The sequence below is a fragment of the Acomys minous genome, assembly GCF_964271855.1.
Source record: "Acomys minous genome assembly, chromosome: 12".
NCBI classification, from domain to species: Eukaryota; Metazoa; Chordata; class Mammalia; order Rodentia; family Muridae; genus Acomys; species Acomys minous.
Window position 1 is genome coordinate 39,289,335 of NC_140493.1, and position 26,866 is coordinate 39,316,200.

At 42.0% G+C, this 26,866-nt stretch overlaps 1 protein-coding gene and 1 pseudogene across 3 annotated transcripts in view; both read right to left on the bottom strand.

The window, feature by feature from the left end:
- Positions 1 to 26,382, bottom strand: part of ATAD2 (ATPase family AAA domain containing 2) — a 41,796-nt gene extending 15,414 nt beyond the window's left edge. Inside the window, exons 1-15 of one of the 2 annotated variants that reach the window (XR_014773296.1) lie at positions 26,054 to 26,382; positions 19,559 to 19,707; positions 18,589 to 18,638; positions 16,676 to 16,841; positions 15,958 to 16,060; positions 14,300 to 14,387; positions 12,799 to 12,972; positions 11,050 to 11,167; positions 8,672 to 8,776; positions 7,135 to 7,243; positions 6,322 to 6,437; positions 6,000 to 6,174; positions 4,168 to 4,256; positions 1,353 to 1,512; positions 366 to 456 (exon numbers count right to left, since the gene is read on the bottom strand). Coding sequence is in view for 1 of the 2 variants with exons in the window: in XM_084750989.1 (XP_084607115.1) it covers positions 366 to 456; positions 1,353 to 1,512; positions 4,168 to 4,256; positions 6,000 to 6,174; positions 6,322 to 6,437; positions 7,135 to 7,243; positions 8,672 to 8,776; positions 11,050 to 11,167; positions 12,799 to 12,972; positions 14,300 to 14,387; positions 15,958 to 16,060; positions 16,676 to 16,841; positions 18,589 to 18,638; positions 19,559 to 19,707; positions 26,054 to 26,233 (1,873 nt within the window). In the remaining variant the exon portion in view is untranslated. The remainder of the gene's footprint in view (positions 1 to 365; positions 457 to 1,352; positions 1,513 to 4,167; positions 4,257 to 5,999; positions 6,175 to 6,321; positions 6,438 to 7,134; positions 7,244 to 8,671; positions 8,777 to 11,049; positions 11,168 to 12,798; positions 12,973 to 14,299; positions 14,388 to 15,957; positions 16,061 to 16,675; positions 16,842 to 18,588; positions 18,639 to 19,558; positions 19,708 to 26,053) is intronic. The other variant, XM_084750989.1, reaches the window with a different exon arrangement.
- On the bottom strand, positions 14,546 to 15,701 carry LOC311579945 (ADP-ribosylation factor-like protein 4A; annotated as a pseudogene). Its single transcript has one exon. The product of its transcript is annotated as an ADP-ribosylation factor-like protein 4A (transcript).
- Positions 26,383 to 26,866: the final 484 nt, after the last annotated feature.

A 26,866-nucleotide genomic window follows, 5' to 3' on the forward strand; every position in this document is an offset into this window, starting at 1 on the left:
CTTTTCAGGTTAGCTCTTCCTTCCTGTGCAGTCAAGGATGGCCATTAACTGGCAGTCTACCTTCATCCCCTCAGCACTACTAGCATTGCATGTATGTGCAACCCCATCTGGCTACATCTGTTGCTTTGTTATGTGTGAGCATGGGCCCGTGGAGGTTAGAAGATAACTTTGTGGAGGCAAATTCTTTCTTACCACCGTCATGTGTGTTCCAGGGACTGAACTCAGGTCACCAGGCTTGAACTGCAACTTTACTTACTAGGCCATCTCACTAGCCTTTTAAACTTCAACTTTAAGGCAAGACCTTGACTTGTTTCATCTTTGAGATGAACAGAACATTTTTCACACATGCTCAAAACAGTATTTACCAACACAGTTTTCTGCTAGTTCTTCTAGAAAGATGTCCAGTGGTTTTGGATTCCAATCTCTTGTATGAATCTTCAGAATTTCTTTTCGAGCCTATGAAAAAAACCCAAAACCTCAATTTTAAATTTTCACATTTATACCATTAAATTATTCTAATTAGAAATGCTTCAATTTAAACTACTTTTGATTAAGCATTTAATGTGCATTTTCATTTAATGTGCCCAGGTTATATTCATCATTTACATAAATAAAAAAATTAAACAAAGTATTATTATTTCTGCAATATATTAAGAATACTAACAGCTTTACTCATTTGTTAAGAATATACATTTTTAAATTTTAATTATGTCTTTGAGTAGGTATGTGCTTTTGGATTCAAGAGAGTGTTGGATGCCTCAGCTCGAGTTACAGGTGGTCCTGAGCCACCCAATGTGGGTGCTGGAAACTTAACTAAGGCCCTCTGAAAAAGGTGTAAGCACGCACTCTTAACCCTGAGCCACTGTTCCAGTCAGGTCTACTTGTATTTTATTACATCCTTCTCAAAAGCATTAAGTAGTTTCAGCCTAAGTAATTATTGCAGTACAATGATGTTCTGGAAGAAGCCAAAGCTAATGAACTGGCTAAGGACTCATGAAGCTCCTGAAATATAACTGGCAAAATCTTAAGGATGTGCTTAATTTAAAACAATTTTAAGAGCAGTTGAGGAGGAGATAGTATGATGCTTAAAAAATAAATAAATTATATCTATTGCGCTCTTTCAAACACTCATAAGATCATGATATAAAACTGTCTGTTGCTGGGATGGAAAGCAGTACAGCAGGTTAAAGCACTTGCACACAAGCCTGAGGAGGAGCTGAGTTCTAGCCACAGGACCTACATAGTACAAGGGAAAACTGAGCACAAACACTCCTGCCTATCCCTCCACTCCTTCCATATAAAGGATGTAATTTTACAAAATTGTTAATAATAGGTATTTAAACTTTTCTTACTTCTTTATCAGGTAGACTGAAAAGGAATTCTCTGTCAAATCGCCCAGGCCTTCGTAAAGCAGGGTCTATGGAATCTAGTCTGTTGGTAGCTCCAATGACCACAATTTCTCCTCTGCTGTCCAAACCATCCATAAGAGCTAACAGGGTTGAAACAATAGAACTAAACATAAAAAATAAGAAAAAAAATTAGTACCATGTACAAAGAATCTATCACTCAGTAATATTTCTTTTGGTAAGGTTTAATTTCAATATATAAACGTGCAAATGAATTCTTACAGCACTTAGCTACTTTTCTTTTTCTTTTTGTTTTTCCAGACAGGGTTTCTCTGTGTAGCCTTGGCTGTCCTGGACTTGTTTTGTACACCAGGCTGGCCTCAAACTCAGAGATCCACCTACCTCTGCCTCCCTGAGTGCTGGGAATAAATAAAGGCATATACCACCTCTCCTGCTGGACAAAAATTTTAAAATAGGGAATATGGCTGGACAGTGGTAATGCACGCCTTTAATTCCAACACCTGGGAGGCAGAGGCAGGCAGATCTCTGAGTTTGAGGCCAACCTGGGCTACACAACTACTGGTATATATGAAGGCATGCAAATGTGCCTTAGGGTACCTAAAAGGGGGGTATGGGTAGAAATCACATGTAATTTGTAGGACCACTTACTTGGAAAGAAACTCTGAAATACTAAAGCTGAACTGTGACAGAAAGTAACCTATGGCTGAAGAGTGTGGCTCAGTAATAAGAGTCTCTCTGCATGGTATATTTGAGGCCCTGGACTCTGTCTCTAATGCCTCAAAAGAAAAAAAAATTTCAAACGAACAAATTTAGACGTGGGGTAGATTTGTAGCTCTCTTCTAATCCTGGAGAGAAGAAATCAGGTCCTAAAGAAACTCCAGAGAAGTCTCCCTCAGTGCCTGCACTGCCCACCCCATTCCTACCCTAAACTTGTGCAGCTCAGGGCTTCCTCTCTGCCAGCTTCTGACTGCTATACAATCCAGCCACTGTTCTCTGCTTTTCCTCTGGGCTCTCCTCTGCCTCTCCACTTGCGGCCTGGTTCAATAAACTCTACCTCATATCTTATATTCATTTTAAAAAGCATGACTTGTCTACCTTTCCCCCACCAAGACAAGGTTTCCCTATGTGCCCCTGGCTTTCCTGGAACTCACTCTGTAGACCAGGTTGCTTGAAATCAGAGATAACCGGCCTTGGCCTCTTGAGTGCTAGGATTAAAGGTGTGTAGCATCACATGCAGTTCAAATTTTTCCTATCTTTCAAATGAGGCTTGGTTTTCTTAATAAATAGAATTACTCTACAAGGTATTTTTATTTGGCTCAGGTACCTGTGCTAGTTTGAGTAAGTATGACCCCCAGAGACTCAAATATTTGAATGCTTAAGCCAGCAGGGGTGGAACTTTTTAAAGGTTTTAAAGGTTTAAAGGAGGTAAGGCCTTGCTGAAGTGTCACTGGGGTGAGCTTTGGGGTTTCAAAAGCCCATCCAAGACCCAGCCACTCTGCTGCGTGTGGATCAGCATGTACAGCTCTCGGCTATTTCTCCAGTGCCTGCCTGTGTGCCATCACACTCCCTGCCATACTAGACTACTCTCTGCAACTGTAAGCAAGGCCCCAATTAAATGCTTTCCTTTACAAGAGCTGCCTTCGTCATGGTGTCTACTCAGGGCAATAGTCAGTGACTAAGTAAGACGGCACCTGAAGGCTGGAAATACATCTCAGTGGTAAAGCACTTGTGCAGCAAGCTTAAGGCCCTGGAACAGTCTCCAGTACTGAAGGAAATTTAAAAACGGGAAAGCACCTGAACAAGTTGGCAACATGTAAGCTATTTAAATATTTGAGCAGAGAACTTAAGAAAATTGGCTATGTCCCCCACATTCTATACTACAGTCCTGTTATTACCAATGGCCTATGAATATGTTTGTATCGAAAGTTAAATCTTCTGCAACCAAGATATGAAAACTGTATTGACAATTACCGATACTCAGAACAGGTTCACTTAAAATGTGTGTGTGTTCTTTCATGATTTAACTCTTTTCTTATTAAATATAGTATCTTTTCCCCCATTTATTTATTTAATCGCTTCACAGCCTGATCCCAGCCCCTCCTTCATCTCCTCCCAGTTTCACCCTCACAACCTCCTGGCCCTCATTCCTTGCCCCATTTTCTTCTCAGAGAAGAGGCTCCCAAGGGCCACTACCTTACCCTGGCACCTCAAGTCACAGCAGGACCAAGTGTATCTTCTCCCACTGGGGCCTGACAAGGCAGCCCCACTAGGGGAAAGGGATCCAACAGCAGGCAACAGAGTCAGAGACAGCTCCTATTCCCATTAATTGTTAGGGGATCCATATGATGACCAATATATCTTAATTTAATGTTTTTGCCTTTTTATTTTTAGAAAAAAGTATCCTTTTTAAAAATCATTCTTTTCTCATATATTACATCCCTCCCTCCCCTTGGTCCACTCCCCCACCTCTCAAAAAAGGGAAGGCCTCCCAGGGACAACAACCAAACACAGCATAACAAGCTACACTAAGACCAGGCATATGTTCTCACATCAAGGCTGGGCAAGGCAACCCATAGGAAGAAAAGGGTTCTAAAGTCACAGGCAAAAGAATCAGAGACAGCCCTTGCTTCTACTACTAGGAACCCCACAAAAACACTGATCTACACAACCATAACATATGCAGAGAATCTAGGTCTGGGCCTACTTGAGACCCAGTTGGTTGATACATTGGGCTGTATTCTTGTTCCCCATTTAATTCTTATCTTTCATGTAACATTAACTCAACTCAATCAAGCTTTACCTGTGAATCTGATCTTGCCTGCTAGATCGTACTGGAGCCAGACCATCGATTTCATCAAAGAATATAATTGCTGGGCGCATCTGATAGGCCTAAAAGAGGGTCCAGCAGTCCTGTGTTGTTACCACAAGAATCCTCAAACATATCTAATAACAAAGCATTCCAATCCATTTTCACTCAAATTTATCATAAATCTATTAATCTGTAAACTGAAGCATATACCTTTTCAATCTATTTCCATTGAAACTTGCTTGCCAAAATTTGTCATGTATAACTATTTATAAGAGTAATGTAAACTCCAAAAAAACGGGTATTAGAATTTTACATACATATTAACATAATTAATTTTATTTGTATTATCAACTTGAAATGTCCAAAATATTCCAGTAGTTATATACCTTGGGTTTTTATTTGTTTGTTTTTGTTATTGAGACAGGATTTCTGTGTGTAGCCTTGGCTGTCCTGGACTCCCTTTGTAGACCAGGCTGGCCTTGAATTCACAGCGATCTGCCTGCCTCTGCCTCCTGAGTGCTGGGATTAAAGGTGTGCTCACCACATCCGGCCTTACCTTGGGTTTTATGCACTTATAGTTACTGGATGCACAGCAAAACTTCATTACTGACTATGGAAACAAATAGTGGAGGACAGTGGCACTCTCCCTCCATGCTACATAGAAAAACATCACTCAGCAACCAATAAAACTTAAAAACAACTATTTTAGTGAATGCCAAATAAAGACTCTTAGATCTGAGAAGGTATTCTGAACCATTTTCAATGTCAGGCGTGGTGGCATTTGCCTTTAATCCTGGCATTTGGGAGGCAGAGCTCTGATTTCAAGACCAGCCTGGTCTACATGAAGAATTTCTGGACAGCCAGAGTTCCATAGAGGGACCCTGTCTAAAAAACCAACAACAAAAAGCAAAACAAATAACTGTTCAGTGCTATGTCCTAGTAGAACAGAAGGTATTATTTCACAATGTACTGTCAATACATGGTGACATGGGAAACTGAAGGCTAGGAAAGAATTGCCCTGTTTCCACATTGTGAAATAATACACTATTATTAAGCTACTCAGGAGACTACTCCTTTACTGGGTATGAGCTGATGTTTCTAAAAACTCAGATTCATTTATTTCTATCTCTAAAGCTCTTTGCCATAGGTCAGCACTAAAAAATATTAACACTAAGAAAATAAATAAAAGCACTGGTGCTAATATGATTCAAAGTGGCTAGGTCCATCCAAAACTGGCAGGCAAACTAGGCAGTGCTGCCCACAGGTGCTGGTTTTAGAGGCAAGAAGGGTGCAAGACTAGAGGAATGGGTCGTTGATTCTTCCTCCACAATGTCATTGAACTACTGAGGCCAGAAGGCATGTGGCAGGTAAGTTCCTGCATGAAGGCCCTCGGAGGGCAAGAAGCTGAAAGAAGATTCTGTGACACTAACGTGGGGCCTAGGTTGCCATGGACACGAGGAGCTGCATATAAGGAGTGTAATTTCAAGATGTGAACTCCAGCTTCCTATCTGCCACCATGCCTGCCACTTGCTGCCCCAACATGGTAGATTCTTCGCCCCCGCCCCAAGACAGGGTTTCTCTGTGTGATAGCCTTGCCTGTTCTGGACTTACTTTGTAGACCAGGCTGGCCTCGAACTCACAGTGATCCACCTGCCTCTGCCCCCCGAGTGTTGGGATTGAAGGCATGTGCCATGATAGATTCTTATCCCTCTGGAACCATAAGCCCAACTAAACTTTCTTCCATTAAATTAAAAAAAAAAAAGAAAATTTAACCCTTAAACAGTTTAATTTGCAAACTAAAATCGGTAATTTTAATATCATACCTGATCAAATAGCAATCGTAGCTGTCTTTCAGATTCTCCTACCCATTTACTCAGACAATCAGCACCTTTCCTCATGAAAAATGCCACCCTTTTATCTCCTTGGCTGCACTCATTGGCAAGTGCTCTAGCAACCAGTGTTTTTCCAGTTCCAGGTGGTCCATAAAACAAACAACCTCTGTAAAATATGATAAGCACTTTCTGTATTAAAAAGCAGACTCTAACACACAAACTAAGTAAAAAAATGTAAAGTTGTAAGAAGTCAAGAGAAACAACAGCAGCATAGCACACATTGTGGCTACAGGTAAAAACATCTATAGGTTACCTTGGGGGTTGAATTTTAAACTTTTCAAAGACTTCTGGATAAAGTAAGGGAAAGACCACCATCTCTTTTAGAGCTGCAATGTGACTGGACAGGCCACCAACACTATCAAATCGCACCTGCAGTGAAACAGGACACAGATCTGAGTTAAAATTAAAGCACTGCCTTATGTGTCACAATGAGCCCACATCAATAGATTAACAATAATATTACAAATATTTTTAATAACTTATTTATTTTATTTTATGTGCATTGATGTTTTGCCTGCATGTGTGTCTGTGTGAGGTGTGTCAGCTCCCCAGGAACTAGCATTACAGACAGTTGTGAGCTGCCATATTGATACCTGGGTCCTCTGGAAGATCAGCTAGTGCTCTTAAAAACTGAGCCCTCTCTCCAGCCCCCAAATATTTTTTTTTAAATGTTTATTTTATACGTAACTATGTGGACTCTGGGAATCAAACTCAGATCCTCTCTAAGAGCAACAAATACTCTAAATACGATGCCATCTCTCCAATTCCCCAAAGGTTTGTTTTTTAAAGTATATATAAAGATTTAGGTTCCTGATAAGAAAATAAAAACAAGTTTTCTTTAACTTTAAAACGAAAGTGATGCCAGGCAGTGGTGGCACACGCCTTTAATCCCAGCACTTGGGAGGCAGAAGCAGGGGATCACTGTGAGTTCGAGGCCAACCTGGTCTACAAAGCGAGTCTAGGACAGCCAAGGCTACACAGAAAAACCCTGCCCCCCCAAAAAAATCCCAAAAGTGAAGTGAACAAAATTATACCTCAAGTCTAGCACAAATTTTAAAATACTCACTGAAGAATCTAGTTGCATTGGATCAACATCAGCAAGGTTTGCTCCAATTTTCATTCGATCTTTATAAATCCCTCTTATTTCATCTTTCCGAAAATTTAGTGGAAGGCACCTATTAAAAAACACGCACGCATACACACATATATAAAGACACACATCAAATCATCCTCTTCTCTATACTCCATGTTACAATATTATTAATAAAAAATGTTTGGGGCTAGGGAAAATAGCTCAATGGATAAACTGCTTGCTGCCAAAGCAGAGGGCAAGAGTTTAGCAATCTCCGAAATCTATTAAAATTTGGGTAGAGGTGGCAGGCCCTGCATATTCTCAGGGTCCTAAAGATAAGATAAAGAATCCCCAGAGCAAGCTAGTTAGGCCCAAGGGCGAGCCCTAGTTCAGTGAGAGGCCCTGCCTCAAATTATGAAGTGGAGAGTGACTACAGAACACATGCAGTGTCATCTTTAGATGACATAACATACGGAAGTGGAGTTAGACATTTGTGAGCCATCATGTGGGTGCTGCATGGCATGGTGGTAGGTGCCTACCAGCACTTAGAAAATAGAGCAAGTTCTAAGCCAGTCTGGGGTATGTCGGACCTTGTCTCAAGAACAATAGTTGGGGGCTGGGGAGACAGCTCAGCAGTTAAGAGGACTGAACTGCTCTTCCAGAGGTCCTGAGTTCAATTCCCAGCATCCACATGGTGGCTGACAACCATCTATAATATGATCTGGTGGCTTCTTCTGGCCTGCAGGTGCACATGCACGCAGAATACTGCATACATAATAAATAAATCTTAAAAAAAAAAAAGCAACCACCCAACCCTCCTGTTTTAGTAACCATGCATTCTATCCTACCATTTGTTTCAATGAAAGAGATTTGTAGTAAGGCAAGAGTTCGCTTTGTATTAACCTCTGGTGCAACCTTTTAATCAACTAAGCTATACTTATTATCCCTAAATTATTCTTTCTCACCACCTATAAAAAAGCTATCCCAGGAAGCTGGATGTGGTGGCGCGTGCCTTTAATCCCAGTCGGGAGGCAGAGGTAGATGGATCTCAGTGAGTTGAAGGCCACCCTGGTCTACAAAGAGAGTCTAAGACAGCCAGGGCTCTGTTATACAGAGTCTTGAGGGGTTGGAGTAGGGGCGAGGGGTGGGGGTGGAACTAGCCAAGGACGGGCAACATGGCTCAGGAGTAACGTCAAGCCTGACAACTTGAGTTTAATCTTTGGAACCCACACAGTAGAAGAAACCAACTAAATCAAATCCTCTAATCTCCACAGGCATATCATGGTATGCATGTGTGCATAAAATGATGCATCAAACATATATAATTGTAAAGAAAATTATTTTTTAAAATATTTGGTAGTTTTATAAATCATCAATGTAGAACTCATCCATTCCACTTTCTCTCCCCTAAAATATTTTGTTGAGATCAAGCTTACCACAGAGCTCAGGCTGGCCCTAGAACTCTTAAGCCTCCCTATCTCAGGCCCAAAGTGCCGGAATTAAGGGTGTGAGCCCCAGGCTCAGAACTCACCTGTTAATAGCTCTATTTCGGTTCCTTTTCCTTCTCCTCTCAAAGTGCTCATCTTCAGAAGAGGAAGAGGAAGTAGAGTCACTACTGTGGATTGCATGCCTTCGCCTACATGGGAAATTGATATCAATCAAAATGAGGGAAACAGGAAAAAGGGACAGAGGACATAAGTATCAGAACTATCTATTCCTAAAGCAATGAAATAAAGCTTTGTTGGCTAAATCTTAAGGTAAGACACAACCAAGATTAAGAAAAGAAAAACAAGAGGTTGTGCTAGAGCTGACCATAAGCTACTCATTAAGATAAAAGTTAATACAGGCACTAACTTCTTAGTGTTGAGACAGTCTCTCTGTGCAGTGCTGGCTGACCTGAAACAGTATGTGGACTAGGCTGGCCTCAAACTTAGTCATCCACCTGCCTATGCCTTCCAAGTGCCAAGAGTAAAGGTATATGGCATTATGCCTGCCTGAACATGCATTTTTATATCATATAAGGTTTTATATAAGAAATCAGCTGGGCATGGTGGCACACGCCTTTAAGCCCAGTACTTGGAAGGCAGAGGCAGGCAGATCTCTGTGAGTGGGAGGCCAGCCTGGTCTACAAAGTGAGTGCAGGACAATCAAGGCTACAGAGAAACTCTGTCTCAGAAAAGAAAGAAAAGAAAGAAACTAAAAAGTCACGCTGGAGAGATGGCTCAGAGGTTAGGAGCACTGTCTATTCTTCCAAGAGGTCCTGAGTTCAATTCCCAGCAACCACATGGTAGCTCACAACCATCTATAATGAGAGCTATGTGATCTGCTGCCCTTTTCTGGCATGCTGATGTACATGCAGATAGAGCACTCATACATAAAATAATCTTTGTTTAAAAAGCCAAGTGTGGTGGTGCACACCTTTAATCTCAGCACTTGGCAGGCAGATCTCTGAGTTTCAGGCTAGCCTGGTCTACAAAGCAAGTCCAGGACAAACAAAACTACACAGAGAAACCCCGTCTCGAAAAAACAAAAAGGAAATAAAAGAGCTGGGCGTGGTGACACACACCTTTAATCCCAGCACCAGGGAGGCAGAGGCAGGTGGATCATTCTGAGTTCAAGGCCAGCCTGGTCTACAAAGAGAGTCCAGGACAACCAAGGCTACACAGAGAAATTGTCTTGAAAAACCAAAATCACTCACTTTGAAATGCCAGTTGGGAGTGCTGGTGCATCCCTGTAGTCCCAGCAAACCAAACCAAACCAAAAAAAAAAAAAAAAAAGTTTGTTTTTTTAAAGATAACTTTTTAATGGAAAAAAAAAAAGTCTATCAAGAAAGAATTAAAGCTCAGCAAGATTGCTCACAGGATAAGGTAAGTGTACCCATCACCAAGGCTTAGTGCCTGAGTTTAACTGCTGGGACCCATAAAATGAAATGAAAGGAGAGAACTTTGCCATGAGTTGGTGACACATACCTGTAATCCTAGCACTTTGGAAAGCAGAGGCAAGTGGATCTCTGTGAGTTCGAGGCCAGCCTGATCTACAAAGTAAGTCCAGGACAGCTAAGGCTACAGAGAAAACCTGTCTTGGGGGGTGGGGTGGGGGGTGGAATCTGCTTTCCATGACCAATACATGATCAAATAGTTTAGACTCCCTGAGAATTGTTTAAATAGCTAAAAACTGCTATGACTACAGTCTTATTTCCGATAATTACACTTTTTCAGCATTTTTGTCGTTTCTATTTACAAGCCACTATTTATACTACCCAAACTTTGGTTACTCTAATTTATCAGAAAGCCTTATACTAAGGATGGGAAAATAAGTATAGGTTACCTATAAAAACTTAGATCTAAAAAAAAAAATCTGTTGGGATATAAAAGAAATCCTTTACTGAAACAACAATTTTTTCTAAAACAAAATCTGTTGGGATATAAAAGAAATCCTTTACTGAAACAACAATTTTTTCTAAAACAAAAGAAATAAACTATAAAACATCCAGAAAAAGATGGCTAGTGTCATGATCAAGCCCAGAAACTATATAACTTAGAATATTTAACATGGTGGGAGATTTTGCTTGTGAGAGTATATAAAGGCTACAGTCTAAATGTGAAATCTAAGTGAAACAGTCTCTGTAAAATACTTAACATAGGGCCTAACTACAATACACACTAAGTCAAAGTAGATCTATTACTCAATGTGGTACCATGGAACAAACTATCTTACCAAGTAGCTATTAATACTTCCTATTAATGAAAGCAAAAGCAAACAGTCACTGGTCATGGAACTAGAGCAAGGCTCTTCCATATGTGAAATTCTAGAATTCTATATTAATGCACACAGTCCAAACACTCTAGAATCCCGCCACAATGCTGGCCTGCCATGTTACAATAAACTGATCACTATTTCAAACCTCACCTGTTAATTCGTTTACAATAGGGACTTCTTGGTCCTGTAGAAGATAATCGGTATCTTGGTCTTGCAGGAGAAGCTGGGCCTCTATAAAATATGTTGGGTTTTCTCTGGTGACGAGGTTCTAGAAAAAGAAACATGGGCATATATAATGTAAAATATAAAAAGAAATTTTGTCCATTAAATTTTTACAAAGGTGCTACCTTCCAGGAAAGTGCCAGTATCCATAGATTTCACTAATGTCATTTATATATGGAGCTGATATTAAAAATATGCGGTGGGGGGCTCAGCAGTTAAGAGCATTTGCTGTGAGAAGACCTGAGTTCCATTCCTAGTACCCACACTGAATGACTTACAGCCACCTGTAACTCCAATTACAGAGGATACAACACTCTTTTTGGCCTCCATGGGCACTTGCATGCAGGTGCTGCACACAGACTCACACCGACACATATAAATAAACAAGTATAAACTATGTATAGGGCAACTAAATAAAATATACACTAGCCACACTTAATCACTGATTATACATGCATAAAAGATCACAAGAATTGAAGTATAGTATTAATAGATGTAAAAACATCTTAGCTTTATAAATATAAAAGACACAAGATCTCAAAATAGCTCAGTTATTTTTTTTGTTCAAGGCTTTTTAACTCTCCTTACAAGAAATGACAATGGGATAAACAAACCAAGCTTTTACATCTAATTTGGAACAGAGTAAAAAAATACTACCAGAGCTGGGCACAGTGGTGCACACCTATCACCCCAGAACTCTGGGAGGCAGAGGTAGGCAGACTATCATTAGAGGCCAGCTGGGTCTACAAAGCGAGTCCAGGACAGCAAAGGTTACACAGAGAAACCCTGTCTCAAAAACAAAACAAAACAAAAAACTATCAGAGCATAATGACACCATGCCTATAATCCCAGGACTCAAAAGGGTGGAAGCAGTAGGATCACCCCAAGTTTGAGGGCAGCCTTGGCTATGCAGAAACATCCTGTCTCCAAGAAAGGAAATATGAGCATTTAGAAAAAAAGTGGGTTCGGCATGGTGGCGCATGCCTTTAATCCCAGCACTTGGGAGGCAGAGGCAGGCGGATTACTGTGAGTTCGAGGCCAGCCTGGTCTACAAAGCAAATCCAGGACAGCCAAGGCTAACACAGAGACCCTGTCTTGAAAAACGAAACAAAATACAAACAAACCAAAAAAGTGAAAAATATTTTTTCAGAAAACAAAAACAAAACAACAAAACAAACCAGGGCTATTGAGATGAATCAGCAGGTAAAGGCATTGCTACAAAGCCTGCCAGATAAAGTATGATCCCTATGACTCACAGTAAAAGATAACTGATTTCTCTAAGCTGTCTTTGACTACACCCCATGTGCACCATAGCATGTGTGTGGGTGTGCGTGTGTGCACATCCACACCCACCTTCCACAGAATACTTAAGTGTAATAAAAAATGTTAAAAAAGAAAAATAGGGGCCTGGAGAGATGGCTCAGAGGTTAAGAACACTGACTGCTCTTCCAGAGGTTCTGAATTCAATTCCCAGCAACCACATGGTGGCTCATGACCATCTATAATGAGATCTGATGCCCTCTTCTGGCCTGCAGGTACATGCAGGCAGAATACTATATACATAAACACAAACATAAATCTTTAAAAAAAAAAAAAAAGAAGAAGAAGAAGAAAAAAAGGACAGAAAAGATAAGGCAATACAAATCTTTCTCCTGAAAGATCATTTGCAGTACTTACTTTCCAGTGGTGCCTGGTAATAAACAGTTGCTTTTCTCTGCCTAAGATAGTACCGTTTTTGATTATCTTCTTCTCCATCTTCATCTTCATCATCTTCTTCATCTTCATCATCTTCTTCATCTTCATCATCTCCACCATCATCATCCTCTTGCTCTTCACCCTCTTCAGAAGATTCTACGATTAAGAATAGAAATAGGATACAAGTGAGGGGATAACATTCGGGATGCAATATGAATAAATTATAATAAATTAAAATTTTAAAAATAAAATAATATATGTAGGAGGCCAGTGAGATGTCTCAGGCACCCGATTAACAAACTTGAGTTCCATTCCCAGGACCCATAGAGCCAGAGAATCAAGTCCTGCAAATTATCCTGATTTCCACATATACTCAACTCTTACCACTACCCTCAAAATTAATGTAATGAAAATTTTACAAAAGAAATATCTACTTTTCAATTATTCATAGAAAGAATTTGCAACAGTAAGAATTTTTCAAAATTAACGTAAACATTATACGCCTTTAATCCCAGCACATGGGAGGCAGAGGCAGGTGGATCACTGTGAGTTCGAGGCCAGCCTCATCTACAAAGTGAGTCCAGGACAGCCAAGGCTACCCAGAGAAACCCTGTCTTGAAAAAAACCAAAACCAAACCAACCGACAAACCAACCAAACCAAAAAAACAAACCAAAACAAAACAAAACAACCACCCTTAGAAGCAGAGTAGGGATAGGGTAGAGAGATGACTCAGTGGTTTAGAGCTCTGGCTATTCTTCCAGAGGTCCTGAGATCAATTCCCAGCACCCACATGGTGGCTCACTACTGTCCTAGTGCTCTGGCTATGGGATTACATAAGTTTGACAAATATATTTATGATAATAGTAAGATAGCCTCTACCAACATTTAAAATATATTTTTGAAGTTGTTTTTTACTTAAAAAAATAGATTAAGTCTCAAATACAGTAGTAAAATTAACTTTAATCTCTTTAAAATATAGATATATAATGCGCTATCTGTAGTTTTATTATACAAACAAACTAATTACTGTGAAAACTTCTTTTAAATTATTTTTTTGTTTTGTTCTGTTTTTTTGAGTCAGGGTTTCTCTGTGTAGCCTTTTGTAGACCAGACTTGCCTCAAACTGAAGACATTTGTCTGCCTTTGCCTCCCCGAGTGCTAGGATTAAGGTGTGTGCCACCTAACCAGCTTCCTTTTAAATTATAATCACCTCAAACTACAATAAATGCCACAGTCTAAGTTAGAAAGCTATTTCCTACTAAGTTAAAATTACTTAAATTTGAAGCCAGAAAACATAAGATTAGAAGACAAAAAACTGGGGCTGGAGAGATGGCTCAGTGGTTAAGAGCGCCGTCTGCTCTTCCAGAGGTCCTGAGTTCAATTCCCAGCAACCCCATGGTGGCTCACAACCATCTATAATGTGATCTGATGATAAAGTACTCATATACAATAAATTAAAAAAAAAAAAGACAAAAAACTAACCCGCACTGCCATCTTGGTTATCAGTTATTTCTTCATCAGCTTGTTGAATAGCCTTTCGTCTTCCTCTTGTGTACATTTTAAGATTGTTCTACAAATGTTTAAACAAAATCTATTAATACTTAGTCTATGCTCACACAAAAATTAAAAACTTCTAATTATTCTTAAAATGAAGACATAACTATAATCTTATCATTCCAGTAGTAATTTGTGACTAATCAAACAAATGCTGGACAAAATGAATAAATCTTTTTTTTAACCCTCTTCAAAGTTTTATTTCACTAACTTCAGGTCAAATTTCCACAAAATTGTTTTCTGCTCAATTACTACCCTTTTTTGGCTTCCCAAAATGGTAGTACCAAAACATTTCTGGGGCAGGGAGAAGAGACCACTTTAAGAAGCACTGCATCTACTCATCGTCCACAAGGCAACAGAGTTGGGTTTCTGATCGTTCAACAAAACAAAGCTTTAATAGCATCCAGGAGGGCAGACGGGCAAACCAGGCTGCAGACGCTCTTCAGCTTGTCAGAACCAGGCCAAGGAAACCTATTCCACACCCACACAGAAGGCACTGCCGCTCATCTTTTGTTGTTGTTGTTGTTTTTTGTTTTTTTGAAACGGGGTTTCTGTGTGGCCTTGGCTGTCCTAGACTCACTTTGTAGACCAGGCTGGCCTCGAGATCCGCCTGCCTCTGCTTCCCGAGTGCTGGGATTAAAGGCGTGCGCCACCACGCCTGGCCTGCTCATCTCTTCTTTTTCTGTTGCCGCAGCATTTTTCTTCTTTTAATTATCATCTCATGTAGTTTCTCAAGTCCTTCCTTTAGTCCGTCTCCTATGATTGCACAGGTGGGCTGCAAATGCCAAGGAGTCGCTGAGCTCAGTTCACCCATTGCTAACAACAACTTCTCGATCTCTGAGAGAGAGAGTGAGTTCCTCAGGTCTTGTTTGTTAGCAACTATAAGCACGGGGACTCCTTGATTCTCTGATATCCTAGTTATTTTATGAAGTTCGGTTTTGGCTTCTTCCATTCTCTCAACATCGACACAGTCCACCACAAACACAATGCTGTCTGTGCATTGGGTGTATGACTTCCACAGTGGCCTTAATTTCTCCTGACCACCTACATCCCAAAAGTGGAAAGTGACTGTTTTGGAATTGACCAAGGTTACCTTAAATTTCTCAGTGTTAAATCCTTTGGTCGGTACAGTATTTACAAATTCACTGAACTGCAGCCTGTATAAAACTGTTTGTTGTCTTCCCAGCACAGTCCAAACCCAGAATAACAGTTTGAAAGGACTGAAAGGACGGCAGGCTGGACAGGATGGACATCTGCTCTGACAGTCCATTCCCCGTTTCCAGCTGCAAATGGCGTCCCAAACTGAACGCGTTCTCCTTTATCTCCTTAGAATTTCTCTTCCTGGGTGATCCAGCCACATGATTGCTGGTTGACAGTCCTCTGTGGTCCCGTCCCCACGGCTTCCAGCCACTGGGGAGTCTGTACCCTGGCCTGACGGCAGCCCGGCCAACACTGCGCACCCATTGCGGTAACGGTGATCGCCAGCCTCGCTGCTGGCCACGGCTCCCAAAATGATTAATTATTATCCATAGATGGATCATGCCCTAGATAGGTTAGGTCACCACCTAATGAAAAAATATATTCACCTCTTCTGCTTCATTGAACACTCCCAAATCTTCAAGTTTCTTCATTCGATGTCTACGCATCTTTTTCATGTCATCCATCTTTTGAAGTACAGCTTCAGCAGTGCTTTAAAAAATTTATTAAGAATATTTCAGTAATAAGGGAGCATTTACCCACTTGGGCAAAACATTCCAACACTTCTTTCCAAGAATTTGAACACATATAGAACAAAGCTTACTGATAGCCATTCTCCTGTATGTTTCACACAAATCAAATAGATTACAGTGGTCAGTCAGGATGGGGTCAGGGATGTAGCGCAATGGTACTGCACTTCCCTGCCAACCATGGAATAGGTATTCAAGCCAGGCATGGTGGTGCACACCTTTAATCCCAGCCCTCAGGAGGCAGAGGCAGGTGTATCGCTGTGGATTTGAGGCCATCCTGGTCTACAAAGTGATCCAGGACAGCCAAGGATACACAGAAAAACCCTGTCTCAAAAAACCAAAAACCAAAACAAAATAAAATAGGTATTCAATCCCTAAAGTCTAGGGAGAGAAAGGGGAGGAGGTGGCCATGGTACTTAGGAGGCAGAGGCAGGCAAATTTCTGAGTTCAGGGCCAGCCAGGTACACACTTGTGGGGGGGCGGGGTGAGAGGGATGGTGTGGTAGCAAAGTGCACAATTCTTCACTGATAAAGTTTGTTCTAGATACACAGTTTTGATTTTAAGCATGTTTACTTACTTTGTTATAAGCTTGTCAAATAGCACAGACTGGTTCACAGTACTGTAACGACTTCTAATCCTACAACTTCTTCGAACTTCAACATCTCCATTCTGTTCATGCAAATGTTCTGTACTTGGAACAATGTTTCTACTCCTCAATGAGTGAGTAACCGAAACAACTTTATCTTCATAATATGTACAGAAATATAAACAGATTTCATAAGTATTAACAAAACAACTTGAAAATGCACAGCAGGACAGCAACTTTGATGCAGTAAAACTATACCATCTTAAACTTTTTTTTAAGAAAAAAGTTTGTTACAACATACCTATGGTATGATCTACCCCACTTCAGAGGAGATATGTCATATAAAGACTTATATATTTAGAAAGTTTAAAAGTTTATAATAGCTCAACTGAAAACAGCTCAAGTCTATTGAAAGAGGAAAATATAAGCCCACATGTATTGAAGAGATCTGCAATACCTGACCACAAGAAGCTCAGATACATCCTGAATTAAAATATCAGCCTGGGTAATAAATCATGGCATATTCATATAATATAATCCAACACAGCAACAAAAGTAGCAACATGGAGAATACTCAAAATTAATTTTGAGTGAAAAAAGTGAGGTAAAATATCTTGTATGATTTTGCTTACATATACCTCTAGGTAATACAGGCTAATCTACAGCAGCAGAAAACAAGCCAGGTGGTGGCAGTGGCAGCATACACCTTTAAACCCAGCACTAGGGGAGGCAGATACAGGTGGATCTCTGTGAATTCAAGACCAGCCTAGTCTACAGATCAAGTTCCCGGATAGCCAGGGCAGCCAGGGCTACACAAAGAAACCCTCTCTAGGAGAAAAAAGAAAAACAAAAAAGACACTGGTGGTTACTTTGGAATCTGAAGGCAAGAAGGGAACTGGAAGAGCCAAGATAGATTATATAACAGTGTCTTAATCACTGTTTTATTGCTGTGAAGAGACATCATGGCCAAGGCAACTCATAGAAAAGAAAACATTTAACCAGGTGTTTGATTACAGTTTTAGAGGTTTCGTCCATTATCATCATAGTGGGGTGCATGGCGGCATGTAGGAGTTGCTGGAGCAGTAGCTGATAGCAGCATCCTGCTCCGTATTTGAAGAAAAGGCGATACACTAGGCCGGGACTGGGCTTTTGAGACCTCATAGTCCACTCCACTTTCTTCAACAAGGCCACGCCTCCAAACCCTTCTAACTCTACCAGAGTTCTATTCCCTGGTGACTTAGCATTCAAATATATGAGTCTATAGGGGCCATTCTTATTCAAACCACCACAGGAGCTTAAAGAAACTTTTAGGAGTAAAGGTTATTTTTACTCTATTAGTATGATGCCTTCTTTTACATACCATGCCTGTTATAATGAATGAAAATCATAGCTTGGCTGTAGTGGCACACACCTCAATCCCAGCACTCGGGAGGCAGAGACAGGTGGATCTCTAAGTTTGAGGCCAGCCTGGTGTGAGTTCCAGGACAGCCAGAGCTACACAGAGAAACCCTGTCTCTAAAAACAAAAACAGAAAGAAGAAAGAAAGAAAGAAAGAAAGAAAGTCAAATAGCCTGGACCACTCAGGTCAAACCTAACAAACCACACACTTTATGCACACATTAGTGCATGGGCTTCAGTAGTAAACCTACACACATTATGAGTCACAGGCTTTAAAAGGCTGAAGTGTGCCAGGTGTAGTGGGGCATCCCTCTAATCCCAGCACTCATGAGGTAGAGGCAGGTCTGGTCTCCGGGGGTTTGAGGCCAGTCTGGTCTACAAAGTGAATCCAGGACTGCCAGGGCTTGGTTACACACAGAAGCCCCGTCTCAATAAATAAATAAGAATAAATAAATAAATAAATAAATAAATAAATAAATTGCTGAAATGCTGTTGACACAACTTACCATCTTTGCATTCTTCCTTTTTTTTATCAGCTTGCTGTCGAGCCAATTGCCTATTATGAAAAATATGCTAAATGGATTAAAATAGACAGATACTTAAATTCTACATTCTTTATGACAAACTAAGGTGGAAAGTTAAGTAAGTCAAGAAAGCAAGATACTCAGATACTTAAAACCCAAAAAACATTGAAAATATTTCTATGCTACGGCTAAACAAAAGTCTGTTTTGAATTCAGTGACAAACCCATTTATTCTTGTTCTTGTTTTGTTTGGGGTAGGGTCTGTGGTGATCTGAATAGGTCTGGCATCACAGACTCATGTGTGTGAAGGCTTGGTCCATAGGGAATGGCACTATTAGGAGGTATGGCCTTGTTGATGGAAGTGTCACCGTGGAGGTGGGCTTTGAGGCTATATATGCTCAAGCTATGCTCAGTGTGATGCACACAGTCCCCTTCTGCTGCCTATGCATCAAGATGTAGAACTCTCAGCTCCTTCTCCAGCACCATGTCTGCCTGGATGCTGCCATGCTTCCTGCCATGATGTTAATGGACTAAACCTCTGAAGCTGTAGGCCAGCCCTAATTAAATGTCCTTAAGAGATGCTGAGGTCATGGAGTCTCTTACAGCAATGGAATCCCTAAGACAGTCTCACATTGTAGCTCAGGCTAGTCTTGAATTAATAGCAATACTTCTGCTTTAGCCTTCATTTTTATTTATTTTTATTACATGTATTTATGCATATGGAGTCTAGAAGGTGTTGGATCACCTGGGGCTTAAGTTCCAGACTACTGTGAGACATCTGACACAGGCGCTGGGAATTGAATCTGGGTCCACTGGAAGAGCTGGAAGCATTCTTAGCTGCTGAGCAATTTCTCCAGCCCCATCTTGACTCACCTTTCTAAGTGCTGGAATTATAAGTGTGAGCTCCCACACTGGCTATTAACTCTTAGCCAAACAGAAAAATCAAGTAATACCTTGTGAAATGTCTGCCATTCGAGTGTTTCTGTGTTCCGTCCATACTCTTATCAAAACTAGAATCTGAAGAAATCTGTGCTTTTTTGTTCAAAGACCTTAAAGAACGCTTTTTGTGGTAGATTTCAGCTCCCTTAACTGAGGATCCACCCTTTAAGAAAAAAAAAGCTGTTGTGAGTTTTATTTTAGTTAAGACCAATATTAAGTGCTCAGAGTTTTCTCTGATTACAAGTTAATAACAGTTGCTTTTAGTACAGGATGATTTTTTTTTATCTCTCCAAGAAACAATAAATCAAAACAAACAATTATTTCGCTACAAGCAGGCTATGAAACTGCAAATACAGAATTTACTGCCAGACATGGCGGGTGGTGAATGTCTGCAACCCCAGCACTTGGGGTAATGGGAGATGGGAGGCACTAGGATCATCCCCGCTTTATACAGGGCGTGAGTGTGAGGCTGAACTGGAATATCCGGAACAGAGAATAAATACGGCCAGCTAGACAGTTCAGTGGTGAGGAACCTGCCTCCAAGCCCGAAGACCTGAATTAAAATCCCAAGACTCATGGTGGAAGGAGAGAATAAATGCTTGCAAGTTGTCCTGATTCCCTCATGTGTACACACCACATCCACAGAAATAAAAATCAAAATAAAATTTACATATCAAAAAGAGCTACAATAGAGCCGGGCGTGGTGGCGCACGCCTTTAATCACAGCACCCGGGAGACAGAGGCAGGCGGATCTCTGTGAGTTCGAGGCTAGCCTGGTCTACAAAGCGAGTCTAGGACAGCCAAGGCCACACAGAGAAACCTTGTCTCAAAAAACCAAAAAAAAAAAAAAAAAAAAAAAAAAAAAAAAGAGCTACAATGGGGTGATATTTCGTTCCTTTCTTTTTTAAGTTTTATTTTCTAATCAGTATCTTGCCTGCCTGTGTCTGATTCCTCTAGAGGCCAAAAAAGCAAGTTGGATCCCTTGGAACTGGAGTTATAGTTGAGAGCCACGATATGAGCGCTGGGAATTGTACCCAGGTTCTCTGCAAGAACATTAAGTGTTCTTAACTGCTAAATTATCTTTCCAGCCTCAAGACAACTAATATTTCTTTTCTTTCTTTTTTTTTTTCCAGTCAGCGTTTCTCTGTGTAGCCTTGGCTATCCTAGACTCACTTTGTAGACCAGGCTGGCCTGGAACTCACAGAGATATCTGCCTGCTTCTGCCTCCTGAGTGCTGGGATTAAAGGCGTGTGCCACCACGCCCAGCCTCATCTTACTCTTATTAGAATATCTATCCTCCTCCCTCCATGGCATGCCCTCCAGACATGGTGACAGTGCACTTCTTTAACTCCAGCATGTGGGAGGCAGAGACAAGGATACCCCCAAATTCAAGGATAGCCAAGGCCACACACACACCCACACCTTAAAAAGCAAGACCCTGTCTTGAAAAGCCAGGGGGAAAAAAGCAGCCCCCAAAAAGAATGTGAAAATTTGTCAAAACAGGAGCAAATACATATTGTTGGCGAGAATGAAAAACAGTGTGGTGAGCCGGGCGTGGTGGCGCACGCCTTTAATCCCAGCACTCGGGAGGCAGAGGCAGGTGGATCCCTGTGAGTTTGAGGCCAGCCTGGTCTACAAGGTGAGTCCAGGACAGCCAAGGTTACACAGAGAGACTCTGTCTTGAAAAACCAAAAAAAGAAAAACAGTGTGGTGGTTCCTTAACAATAAAAGATATCACACTGGAAGCCAGGACGTCTTTGATCCCAGCACTCAGGAGGCAGAGGCATGTGGATCTGTTAGTTCAAAGCCAGCCTGGTCTATAAGGAGAATCCAGGACAACCAGGGCTCTGTGAAATAGAGAAACCCTATGCCAAAAAAACTGAGAGAGAGAGAGAGAGAGAGAGAGAGAGAGAGAGAGAGAGAGAGAGAGAGAGAGAATATGAAACACACAGCCAGGCACTGGTGGCACATGCCTTTAATCCCAACCCTTGGGTGGCAGAGACAGGCAAATCTCTGAGACCTGAAACCGAGGTCAGCCTGGTCGACATAGTGAGTTTCAGGACAGCCAAGGTTACACAAAGAAACAGTCTCAAAAAAAGAAAGAAAGAAAGAAAAGAAAATGAAAGAAAAGAAAAAGAAAATGAAAGAAAAGATTCCACTTCTGGGGATAAATAAAAAAAAAAAAAGTTATCAGTCAGATACAACACATCCACGGTCACAACACAATATTACAACAGCCAAATGGGACCCTCCCAACCATCCTTTCCCAGAAGAGTAGATAAATGCAGTGTGGGACTGTCAAGATGACTCAGGAAGTAGATACTTGCTACAGAACCAGATGACCTGAGTTCAATCCCCAGGGCCCACATGGTAAAAGACTTACCTAGGTTGTTCTCTGACCTCCACAACTGTCCCGCATAAAAAATAATGTAGCTTGTTAAGTTATTAAAAAAAGCAGAAGGGGCTGGAGAGATGGGTCAGCAGTTAAGAGCACTGACTGCTCTTCCAGAGGACCCAATTTACCTATCAAATCTGTTTTAGCTCTTTAGGTTTTCCTGCTCTGGCCATGCTCAGTGAAGACTTGCGTCGTGTTACCTAACCACACAAGTGCATTCACCACTCTATGTAAGTCTTCCTACTCAAGCTTTTAGCACCTTATTATATTTTTTTATTTTTATTTACTTAAAAAATAAAAATAAGAACAAAATGTCTCAAGTAGCCTAGGCTGGCTTCATATGAAGCAGAGGATGACTTTAAACTGATCTTATGGCCTCTATCTGTTAGGTACACAGGTGCACACCACTACACCAGGCTCTTACTATAATTCAAAACAAATTTTACACATGGTTCACAAATTAGTATTGAGTTTAAGTGTTTTTCCAGATATTTAAAGAAACAAAAAATTATTAAAAAAAAAAAATCACATAACACACCGGGCATGGTGGTGCATGCCTGTAGTCCCAGTACTCAGGGAAGCAGAGGCCAGCTTGGTCTACAAAGCCAAGGCTATACAGAGAAATCCTGTCTCAAAAAGAAAATAAAATCATGCACACACACACTTTTACATATTGCAGCACATCTACTTTAGCTAATGGCGTATGGATGTGTAAGTAAATACATTGGGCCTTGTGGCCCAGCCCTGTAATCCCAGCTATACAGGAAGCCAAAACAGGAAAACTACATGTTCAATGACTGCTTAGGCTTCAGAGTTCAAGTCTAGCCTAGTTATCAATAAAACCCTGTCTCAAAAAACAAACAGCTGGGCGTGGTGGTGTACACCTTTCAACCTAGCACTTGGGAGACAGGGGCAGGCAGACCTCTAAGAGTTCCAGGCGAGCCTGGTCTACCTACACAGGTAGCCAGGGCTACATAGTGAGAACTATGGACTGTGAGAGTTTGGTATTGTAGTACTTGCCTAGCTTACTCAAACCCTACAGAAAGAGTGTAGGTAAATACAATCTAAAATTAACATACAACTCAATCACACCCCCCCCCACACACACATGTTCTACTATCCATCCTTAACTGTGTAGCCTTGGCTATTCTAAACTCACTTTGTAGACCAGGCTGGCTTTGAACTCACAGCCATTCGCCTGCCTCTGCCTCCCGAGTGCTGGGAGTAAAGGTGAGTGCCACTGTGCCTGGCTAACAAAAATGCTTTCTAGCTTGGGCTGGGAAGAATGGCTTCTGCAAAGAAGCTTGGCCATCGACAAGGTGGTGACTGAGATTACACCATCAGCTTCATAAGCACTTCCATGGACTGGACTTCAATAAGAGCGCCCCTAGGCACTCCAAGAAATCTACAAATTTGCCATGATTGGAATGAAGACTTCAGATGTGCACTGATAACAGGCTCAGTAAAGAATAAGGGAGGGGCCGGGTGTGGTAGCCCACACCTTTGGTCCCAGCACTCGGAAGGCAGAGAGGCAGGTGGATGGCTGTGAGTTCAAAGCCAGCCCGGCCTACAAAGCGAGTCCCAGACAGCTAAGCTACAGAGAAACCCTGTCACAAAACAAAAACAAAAACAAAAAAAGAATAAGGAGTGTTCCATACTGTGCCCACATTTGTTCAAAAAGGGTAAGGAGGCTGAGGATTCATCAAACAAATGCGATACACGCACACATTGGTTACTTAAGTGCCCACTACTACACTGAAAAATCTAGTCAATGCACATGAGAACTAACCTGCTGAACGTCAAAAAATATAAATAAAATAAAATAATATGTAGCCATGGGTCACTCTCAGCACCTTCAGAATTTACAGGCCAGTCTCCAATATTAAACCAAGAAAAACCAAATTAACGAATTAGAATGAATAAATATAACCATAAGAATGAATACTACTTCTACCATCTATTGATAAATATGGGACAGGGAATTAGGAAATATTCAAATACTAAGGTAAGCAGAGAATTAAGTTTTTTAACATATTTGACTTAAAAACAAGGAATTAATATGAAGCCCCACATTAGAAAACTCAAGTACAAAGCTATCTCAATTGTGGTATTGATGGTGTTTTATAATATGACTGTCATTCTTGAGGACTAATTCTTTCTTTAAATCCAATATGACACTCCCTAATTAAAACCTCTAATTAGAAGATCTACAAAAGTAAATTGATTTACAGAAAGGAAGAATATTTTGTTTCAGAAAGATAATGTGGCCAGGTGGTGGTGAACACCTTTAATCCTAGCACTTGGAAAACAGATTTCTGAGTTCAAGACCAGACTGGTCTACACAGAGAAACCCTGTTTACTGTAAACTCAGGCCGGAGACAATTCTCTTCACCCCATAACAGACTGTTGTATGTACCTCAAGGGCTCATATAGCATATAGGACATGGTCTCTGTACATCAGGCCTAGCTAATTTCTTTGTGAATAATGATAAGCAAAAATAAATACTGTACTTACTATGTGCCATTTTCTGTTCTAGAATACAGTGCTAACAGAATAAAAATTGGTAAAAATATAAATTACAAAATCAGGAGATTAGCTAGGTGTGGTGGTGTATCCCTTTAATCCTAGCACTCCAGAGGCAGAGACAGATGGATCACTGTGAGTTCAAGGCCAGCCTGGTCTACAAAGCGATAGTGTAGGACAGCCAAGGCTACACAGAGAAACCCTGTCTCCAAAAAACAAAACCAACCAACCAAACAAAAACCAGATTACAGATGTCCTAGAAAGGTTGCAATTGCTAGAACAGAGAGCAGAGTAAAATATCTTGTAAAGAGGACTGGCTTGTAATTTTAAGTAAGAAATGTTTCCTGACCCACATCTCTGCCAATTCCTGTACCTGACTGAGAAACAAATCCCGAAAGGTCAGGATTTTCAATTTAGAAGCAGCAATTTCAGAGTTTAAAAGCAACAGCAACAACGACTATAGTTTCATGCCAGTTCCACGGAAACATAGACGTCGGTCTACAAGGCACTCACTTTATATAATGACCCTAATACAAGACTGACATTGTCTGAACTTAAGGGACACTGCTGCGTCACTCCCACCACAGCACTCCTGTCACTGAGACTGACTTCCAGGCTCCTGACCAGCTTCTCCCGTCCTATTTTTCCTACTCCCAAAGCGCCCCTCTCTGCAACAAGCCCACCACTACCGCTTTCGGTAACTCTTGTCCTTCAAAAATCGAACCGGTCTTTGAGATAGGCAAGGAGCATTTGGTGCGAGGTCTCTACCTATCCTTTGCGAACCTCCCCATAGGTACTAAAACTGCAGCCTGAAGTGCCAGCCCAGGAAAGGAAAGGTCTGGGAGGCAGAAAAAAAAAAAAATCCGAGTTCCAATGTCAGAACTTTCAAACCACTTTCTGTTTACTTTTCTGGAGTCCATTTCTTCGTCTGTCACACTGATACCATCACTACGGTTCCCCTAAGGCTTGCCATGAGGCATAAACGGAAGTGCATACGAAGTGTCCGTGTTTGTCCCTCCACGTTATGCAACCTGACACTTGACTTCGCGGAGGTCTTATGATGGAACCCCCCCACCCCACCCCACCCCCACGTCCCCGGACCGTAAAGGGAGGTCAATGGAATCAGAGTTACCATCTGTGCCCGCACCCCCTTAAAATGCTGATGTGCACGCGCACAAGCAAGTCAGCAACCTCGGGTCGCACTCCCCTGACTGACAGGAACCGGGAATGGAACCGGCGCGCGGGGGCGGGGCGGGGGGGGGGTGGTGACCAGGGAGGGGGGTGGCTGGAAGAGACGGCGGGGAGATGGGGACGGCCCAAACCACCTCAGCTCGGCCCTACGCAGCGCTTCAGCTCCGGCGGGCCTCGGCTTCTTCCTCTTGCGTAGAAAGAGGTAGCGACCAACTGTCCAGCCCCGCTGCTAGCCAGCTCCGTCTCTCCGGAACCTTCCATTCAGCGGGTCCGCGACCGCTCACCAACCCTGCAGGGCGCGCGCGTCCCCTCAGACCGCCGGTCCCCCCACCCCCCTCAGCGCGTCTCCTCCACCCAGGGCCTGAGGGGTGGGGGTCCCCGCCCCAGGCCGGTACTCACGCCCTTGGCCGCCGCCGCCGCCGTGGGCACCCTAGATTTCTCCGCGGCTCGGGTCAAGCCCGACCGATTCCGCCCGCTGTCCTCCAGGCTGAGGAAGTCGCTAGATATGTCCAAAGGGTCGGTGGCCGAAGAGGTGTTGGAGCGATTGTGCAGCTCCAGGCTGCTGCGGAGGACCACCATCGTGTCCCGCTGTAGAAGCCGGGACCCGTAGCCAGAGGGAAGAGAAGTCCTGAGCCCCGGAGGATGCTCCTTAGGCGCTCCCGCGCTCTGAATTCTGGCGCCACAAACTGCGCGCCCAGCAGCCGAAGCGTACGCGCGCGGAATCCCTCCGCCGCGGGCCACGCCCCCTCCGCCGCGGGCCACGCCCTCCGCACCTCCCCGAGACCGACAAACCCGAAACTCCTCCCATCTGTAGAGCGCTGAAGCCTATGCGGAAGTGAATAGGGAGTCATGCAAACGGTGACTGGAACCTAACAGGAGTTTGAGACTTCTTTCTTCCTTCTGTAGTTCCGGCTCTCCGCCTTCAGTGGAAGGACACGGAGAGAGCGGTGCAGCGTCTTGTTTGGAATTTTGGCGCGTGAATGCGGAAGGCCCCTTTGGCCACCTGCCGGCTGCTTTCTGCCGTCCAAAGCTTCAAACGCAAAAATAAATAAATAAATAAAAAATAAAAAAATTAAAAAGTCATTAACCCAAGCACTTTGCCTTGATAGGTTTGACTTTGAGGCTGAAGAGGTTTTTATTGATGAATTAATGAAAATAAACTACCGGAAAAAAAAGTTTAATGGTCTTTAAATGAGAGCTAAAAGAACTGGC